At 52.1% G+C, this 7,491-nt stretch overlaps 1 protein-coding gene across 2 annotated transcripts; it reads left to right on the top strand.

The window, feature by feature from the left end:
* The first annotated feature begins 1,280 nt into the window (after positions 1-1,280).
* ZNF648 (zinc finger protein 648) lies at positions 1,281-5,597 on the top strand. Of its 2 annotated transcripts, none has more exons than XR_006731016.1 (2): positions 1,281-1,499; positions 1,838-2,073. XR_006731016.1 is itself a non-coding variant. In XM_045536032.1 (2 exons), the coding sequence occupies exon 2, from the start codon at positions 2,934-2,936 to the stop codon at positions 4,605-4,607; it is 1,674 nt and encodes a 557-aa protein (XP_045391988.1). In that variant the 5' UTR covers positions 1,281-1,499; positions 2,872-2,933; the 3' UTR covers positions 4,608-5,597. The 2 variants fall into 2 exon arrangements, 1 of the variants encoding a protein (XP_045391988.1); XM_045536032.1 differs by lacking the exon at positions 1,838-2,073 and adding an exon at positions 2,872-5,597.
* The last annotated feature ends 1,894 nt before the right edge of the window (positions 5,598-7,491 follow it).

Here is a 7,491-nt window from a genome sequence, read left to right as displayed (position 1 = left end):
GGCCCTGCTGACAACCAATATATTTTCTGGCCACCTCATGACATCACAGGTACCATACTTCCATCTCCTATTTTAACGTCCTGAATGGTCATCCTAATAAATTGCTCATTAGATTTGAGTGGGTATAAATTCTGAACATAGTGAGTCTTCTATCCTGAGCCAATCCTTCTCTTCAGAATGAACCTGGGAAGCAGTGCTGAAAGATGAAGAGAGGACCCAGACATACCTGGCATCTGTATGAACACGGCAGAAAATGATGTCCCTGTACCCCCACCCCCAGTTACATGGCTGTGGGCATCTTTGAGCCAATGACTGGGCTGCTGCAAAGAATTCTGGGAACCCTCACCCCTGCTCAACCTACAGTTCTGCAAAAGGTGGGTACCAGAATAGGGGAAGTGGAAGTACAGGCCAAGTACTTTGTTCTGCCTCCCAGGGATAGAAAAAGCTGCTCAGGAAGCTCACATGTGACAAGTGGCCCATGGGTATACCAGGGCTGAAGTGAAGGATGGACTGCTTGCTCTGTGGGAGGAAGGCGTGAGAGTGAACAGAGGCATAGGGCCACCTGCAGGAGGACTGAGGGAGGGAGGGGGAAGGGAGGGAGGCTGGCTCTGGCAAGGAGGGGAGGCGGGAGCAGAGGCAGTGGAGGATCGGTTCAGGCAGTGAGAGAGGGCAGCCCCACTCTATTTCCCAGGCTGCTCTCCGGATGCAGGCAGGAAGGTTGAGTGTATTACACTGGCCCCACCTCCTGAGGCTCTCACTGCAGCTGCTGGACTGGACACAAAAGCATAAGAGACAGAGACAGCATCTCTGCTGATCTGCAACCAACTCTGGCTCCCGCTGCTGAGAGGCCACGTGTCACAGAAGCCGGGGCAGGAGCCCCACGCTGCTGCCTGCATTTCCCAGGTAAGCAACTGTCTGTGTCTGAGCCAGAGGTGGAGAGCAAGGCCTGAAGTGGTGGGCAGAGGAGAACGTGAGAGGTGGCTGCCCTGGGATGGACTTGGTACAATCTGGAAGGACCGAGGAAGAGGGGCAGGGTCCAGAGCTGGAACAAGCCCTTGGTCTGGACTTCTGCAAAGTGCCCATGTGCGAGGTGGGGGAGCTGGCGGCTGCACTGGGTGAGTGCAGACAAAGTTCCAGGAAACGGCTGTGTTCTGACAGCTCCTGGGGGCCAGCACATCTGGAGAGCAGAGGGGCCAGCCACACCACGGCATCAGTGTTCCTCTTCCAGACAGGTACATTTGTGCAGACATTGCCAGAAAATCCCACCCCGGGCCCCTGCCTTCCTCAAAGAGAGCCGTGGGCAGCCACAGAAGGAGGAAGGCAGGACGTATGCCCTGGGGATAAGGCTTCAGACAGAGGAGGGTTCCCCATCTGTGAAGGCAGTCTCCCCTCAGGCTCCTGAGAAGGGGCTGGCGAGCTAGTGGAGGCTGCCTGCTGCCCTAAGGAGGCTCACCTGTTGGCCCAGAGGAAGGGAGCGAGACACAGGCTGCGAGAATGAGGTATGTGCACTGGAGGTGGGCTGGGGAGTGGGTGAAGTAAGTGATCTGTGAACAGAGCCACAGGAATATGCACAGCGTGTTGCTGCAGAGAGAGAATGAGACCTAAGAAATCAGTTCCACACAAATCCAGCAGCCCTTGCTGTCCCTGCTGGGGGACCACAGCCCCTGATCAGGCTAGCTGGTCTAAGTCATATAAAGTTGGCCAGTGGTGTGTCTTCTGTATTATTAATAACTATACACACACAACACACACACACACACACACACACACACACACACATCCAGTTTCTAAGATCCACTCTGCTGAAAATATGTCAAACCTGGGTTCCTGTCCACAGGCATGGCAGCAAGACTCTGATATGTGATGGGGACAGAGCAGCAAGGGAAGAGGAGTGGCCCCTGGGCGTGAGGGCACAAAGGGACATGAGACGCTGAATGCCTGTCATGACTGCAACGTGTCCTCCCTCCATCTATGGCTTCTGTATCCAGAACAGAAAGTGCGGATTCCTCCCCACTGCTTCCCACTCCATCCGTACACTGTAACTGGGCTTGTGATCAGGCAGGGGCTGGGGAAGGACAGTTTGATGAGATGGGGATGGGGTCACAGGACCCACCAAGTGCAAAGATCACTTCCCTTATCCCTTCTGAGAAGCCAGTGGAAGGTGGGCGGAGGCAGAGAGGACGCTTCCGGAAGGTAAACACTCAGTGACTAATACTGCCGACCACCCCAGGCAGTGGCCTCTGCAGCATGGGTCCTGGCTCTGCAGCTGGTCACCGGCCTCTCCCTTCTGTGGGGGCAATCTGGGTCAATGAGAGCAGGGAGGAACCCAGCGGTGAGGCCTCACAGCCAAGGTTCCTTGGCCCAGAAAACACAAGGGGCTTTGATGCCTCCAGAAAGCACAGCTCTCCTGGCCAGCAGGCTGCGGCTGCTCTTGGGCAGGGCCCAGCCCCAGGGCTGGCCTCAGTCTGGAGGCCACAGCTGGGAGGCAGCATGGCTCAGGGCCTAACATAATGGCCTTGAAGCTAGAGAGAAACCCCAGGGCTGCTGTCTGGCCGTGTGGCCTTGGGCAGGTAAGTGTCCTTGTTAAGCCTCAGTTTCCCAGTCTATAAAATGGTAATAATAACATAATAATGATAGTATCTATCTAAACCCTAACCCTAACCCTAATCACAGCAAGTGGGATCTCCAAAGGGACCAAGGATGACTGTGGAATGTTCAGTAGGGCCAGCTCCTCCTTCCCCAGGGAGGCTCAACCATAGCCTGGCACGGAGACCAGTGGGAAACGGCTATACTGAGAACCTCAGTCCTCTGGTCAGGAATGTAATTAAGTACATTCTTTGTGATTTCCTCTTCACACCCCCCTTTTTTCAGGTATCCTGAGCCAAGCCAAGGTTCTTCCTAGGAGGAGTGGGTAACAGAAGTGCCTGAACGTCATGGCACAAGTGGACTCCCAGGACAGGTGGGGCCAAGTGTCCCCGCTCCGCAGCTTGACTCAGGAGGCTCACGACGGCCAGATGCTAAGCGTGAACTTAGAGAGTGAGGAGGAAGATGGTGGGGAGACAGGAGATAACGAGGGCACTGGGGACCTGGCGGCCTGTCCAAGGGGCAGCTCCCCAGCGACTCACGACAATCCAGCCTCCCAGCATCCACCCGGGAAAGACGAAGAGAAATTCTCTGACTATTTCACAGGTAAGGGCGTGGGGCAGACACCGACGGAGATGCCTGGGAAGGCCAGCTGGGGAAGAGAGGTGTCAAAAATCACACAGTCCCTGGGTACCCTTCCCAGCGGCCTCTCTCATAAGTTGTTAGGTCAGATGCAACCTCCTAGGGACTCACTACCTGCGGGCGACGAGGGATACAGGAGTGCAAGCCAGGATGCAGCTTTGGATGTCCCATCCAGCTTAGCCGGCACTGGAAAGTATTCTTGCGCGCAGAAAGATGTAGAAGCGTCCCCAGACATCTCTTCCCCGGCGCGTTTCCCCAGGCCAGGGCGCAGCTGGGACCTCCCCACGCGGGAGACACACACACCTGCCCCCGGGTCGGCCGTCCCGGCCAGCCTGGCAGCCGCGGTACTGGCAAAAGCGCGCATTAGCAGGAAGGGCCAGAACCAGGCGGGCGCGCGCGAGGGCGGGCAGGCGGAGGCGCGTCCCTACAGGTGCCTGCGAGGCGGCCAGGCCTTCCGGAAGCCCAGCAAACCGCCGAGCCCCGCGGAGACGCGCGGCGGCGCCAAGCCCTACGCGTGCGAGCTGTGCGGGAAGGCCTACTCCCACCGGGGCACGCTCCAGCAGCACCGGCGCCTGCACACGGGCGAGCGGCCCTACCGGTGCCCCTTCTGCGACAAGGCCTACACCTGGTCCTCCGACCACCGCAAGCACATCCGCACCCACACCGGCGAGAAGCCCTACCCGTGCCCGGACTGCGGCAAGGCCTTCGTGCGCTCCTCGGACCTGCGCAAGCACCAACGCAACATGCACAGCAACGACAAGCCCTTCCCGTGCAACGAGTGCGGCCTGACTTTCAACAAGCCGCTGTCGCTGCTGCGCCACCAGCGCACGCACCTGGGCGCCAAGCCCTTCCGCTGCCCCGCCTGCGACCGGGAGTTCGCCGTGGCCAGCCGAATGGTGGAGCACCAGCGCGTGCACTCGGGCGAGCGGCCCTTCCCCTGCCTTACCTGCGGCAAGTGCTTCACCAAATCCTCCAACCTGTACGAGCACCAGACGCTGCACACCGGCCAGAGGCCCTTCAAGTGCGCCGACTGCGGTGTGGCCTTCGCGCAGCCCTCGCGCCTCGTGCGCCACCAGCGCATCCACACCGGCGAGAGGCCCTTTCCTTGCACGGAGTGTGGCCAGGCCTTTGCCCGCTCCTCCACCCTGAAGCGGCACCAGCAGATCCACTCCGGGGAGAAGGGCTTCCTCTGTGCGGAGTGCGGCAAGGCCTTCCGCATCGCCTCGGAGCTGGCCCAGCACATCCGGATGCACAACGGGGAGAGGCCCTACCAGTGCGAGGACTGCGGCCAGGCCTTCACCCGGTCCAATCACCTCCAGCGACACCGAGCCAAGCATGGCACCTGCAAGAAGGAGCCCATCCCTCCTGCTTCTGACGAATGAGGGCTCCAGTGGCTCTCAGGGGGTGGAGACACCAGACCTGGCTGCCTGGAACCCTCCCCCGCGGACCCACTCACATGGTATCGCCAGCCAGCCTCTCTGGTCAGCGTGTGTATTTGCTCTCTGGTATAGAAAGAAACTGCAGGGATAGCACCCAGGCGTGTGCTTTCGTGTCAGTTTTTCTTCTGAGTCTCTGAGGTCATGAGCAATGGAAAAGGGTAAGACAAAGTAGCGGGAGCTGGTCAAGAGTTCCTTGGGTTGAGGGATCTCCATCAATCAGAAATTATTTTTTAGAATTATATGCTGGACACTGTGCAGGGGTCCAGGGATATGGTGAGGAAAAAACAAACCTGTCCTGTCTTGCCCTCAAAGCCATATGCAAATACTGAGAAGGCATCTGGGCTGGTCCTCCTTAGAGAAAGGGGCTTTTTGGTTTTTACAAAAGGAATCCCCAGGAGTGGTCCTTAGGATGGATTCTCCTCCAAGCAACAAAGCTGATCTGGGGGTAACTCAAACCCAGACAGATATCCCATCATTTCAGCACCTGCCGAAATTAGTTTACCCTTGGGAATGTCTTTTTAAGTCTTGGCTTTAAGTAAAGGAGACCTTTATCTTAGAGGGAAGTTAATGTTCTGTGTCTAGGAACCAGTTATTCTACAAGTTCAGAGTAGCCTTAGTATCCAAAAAAGAAGGCCACTCCTCTTTACAGGAGAACTTAGAAACTGGATCTAACCTGAGAGTTTCACCCACAAAATCTATGATATCTCCTCTGGCTGCCTCTTTTCTTATTTGCACCCTGGGAGCTTAAGTCACATGTAACATTTACTGAGGAATTGGCCCATTTACAGAGAGAGACATAGAATTTCTCCAGACAAGCCTGACCATGGTTAATGAAACTTTTGGGGTTCATTTAAATTTGCCTGGGTCATTAGCTTTGATGTGAAGTAAATAAAACATCCTTTGCCCTAGTGCCAATTGGCTTATCTGTGTTTCAAAGTCATTAAAACCAGGTGTGAAGTCTACATGATTCACGATTATCTTCTAATGAGGTTATTCAAAATTTGCATTAGTAATAGCCACTCTTCAAAGTCTATTGATACATGTATTGATTTTTATAAAGTCAATAGTTCTTAGCTTTGGACCTCAACTGTGGGGAATCTACACCTTCACAGAGATCCTTGGTGCACACAAACAGCACTTCTAATCGTACCAAAGTTAAAGAAGATATTCCACAAGATGGTATAGTGCCTTCCTTTTGAGGGTATCTTTAGTATATTTGTAAAATTGCCACTAAAGGGTGCCAAATCTGAGTTTCTCTTGGATTCCACCTGATTTGGATCCACAGTGTTACTGCTCAATAGCATTCTTGGGATACATGGGGGCCCAGAGAAAAATAATATGTAAAGTCATGCCTTGTGTGGCCAAAGAGACCATAGCAAAAGAATCCATTCCCATCATTTACCAGTGATGGGACTTTGGGCTTCAGCGTCTACATCTGAATTGGCAAAATGGGAATGAGAATAACTGGTAAGAAAGGTGTTGGAGTCATCCTACTGTGTGACAGGAAGTTTGGCTGAATGTAAGAGCATTACGTTGGTAGAGACGTTATAAGAATGAATTTATGACCATGAACAGAGCAAGAGCTAGTATATATGTATTTTTCTGAGTGATCAGTGAAATATTTGAAGACCGAAGGATTATTGCTTTTCATTATATTCTTTTTTGAAGATGGTCATTAGTATAGTTTTTACTAATTAAAAAATTTGGTTTGGTTCTATAATTTTTTTGAGTTGTTCTCCAAAGCCTGGCTGCACAGGAGTCACCTGGGCTGTTTGTGAACCATACAACTTCCTGAACCCTTACCTTGAACACTGATACAGGTCTGCAGTGCAGTATCTAGGTATGGCTTCCACATGGGTACACCTTTGAGGGAAAGAGTGAGTGCACTTCTTATTATTAGGCAGAAAGGCTAGATTCGCTTATGCTGGGTATCTTTGGCACTATGTACTATGTTTCTGGAATGTAAGGAGTAGAATGTACTCAATAGGCCAAATAGAAGTTCAGTAATCCTTCAGGCCTATCACACAAGTCAAACTTTAAGGAAAATTGTTCCAAGCAATCTTTTCTCACATCAGCTGCAAGGGTCATGCTGAGTAGGTAACAGAGGAGAAAGTAATCCCATTACTGTAGTCACAGTTCACTGGACAAACAGTGGTGCATAAATGGAAGGGAACAGTACACGGAGTGGACAAAAGAGAAGCCAACCAGCTTCCAGGTGGCTCGGGACAAATTCTGTCCAATGGAGTCTGCCCATCCAAAGTAGGGGCAATTGAGTCATCTCTCTGGAGAAGAATCAATGCTTGAAGACAGGTTATTCTTTCTCAGATTACTGTCCCAAATTATGCTGAGCTACTTTTCTTGTTTTCTATAAACCCACCACACATCACAGCAGACAATCTTATTTCCCCATTATGTATGAATAATTAAAAATCAGAGCTGGGCCTTCCCTGTGATGGGAAGAATTTCAAGCTTCTCTCTGGGCTAATTCTGTTTCCACAGTTTAGTTTGCCAAGATTAATTGGGATATAACCCATAAAAATGTTCATTTATAAGTTTCCACTTAATACAAATTCTCCTGATGTATTCACCAGAGAATACAGTGATCCTGACCCACGTTCTTTAGATAATAATGATAGTAGCCAACACTTGCATAGTGCTCAGTACGTGTTCTGAGTGTTTTACATATATTAGCTATTGCATTTTGAAATGTCTTGGAAACTTATGGTGATTATTATCCCCATCTTTTAAGATGAGGAAATCAAGGGACACAGAAGTAAAATTGCCCAAGATATCATAGCTAGAAAGTGGCTGGCATAGTAATGATTTG

Source organism: Lemur catta, chromosome 23 (genome assembly GCF_020740605.2).
Source record: "Lemur catta isolate mLemCat1 chromosome 23, mLemCat1.pri, whole genome shotgun sequence".
In the NCBI taxonomy this organism is placed as follows: Eukaryota; Metazoa; Chordata; class Mammalia; order Primates; family Lemuridae; genus Lemur; species Lemur catta.
The sequence above is the reverse complement of the archived record's forward strand: the minus strand, read 5'-3'. Positions and strand labels throughout refer to the sequence as shown.

Bases quoted from the DNA above. Each gene is read 5' to 3' on its own strand.
- ZNF648 (XM_045536032.1), top strand. From the start codon at position 2,934: ATGGCACAAGTGGACTCCCAGGACAGGTGGGGCCAAGTGTCCCCGCTC.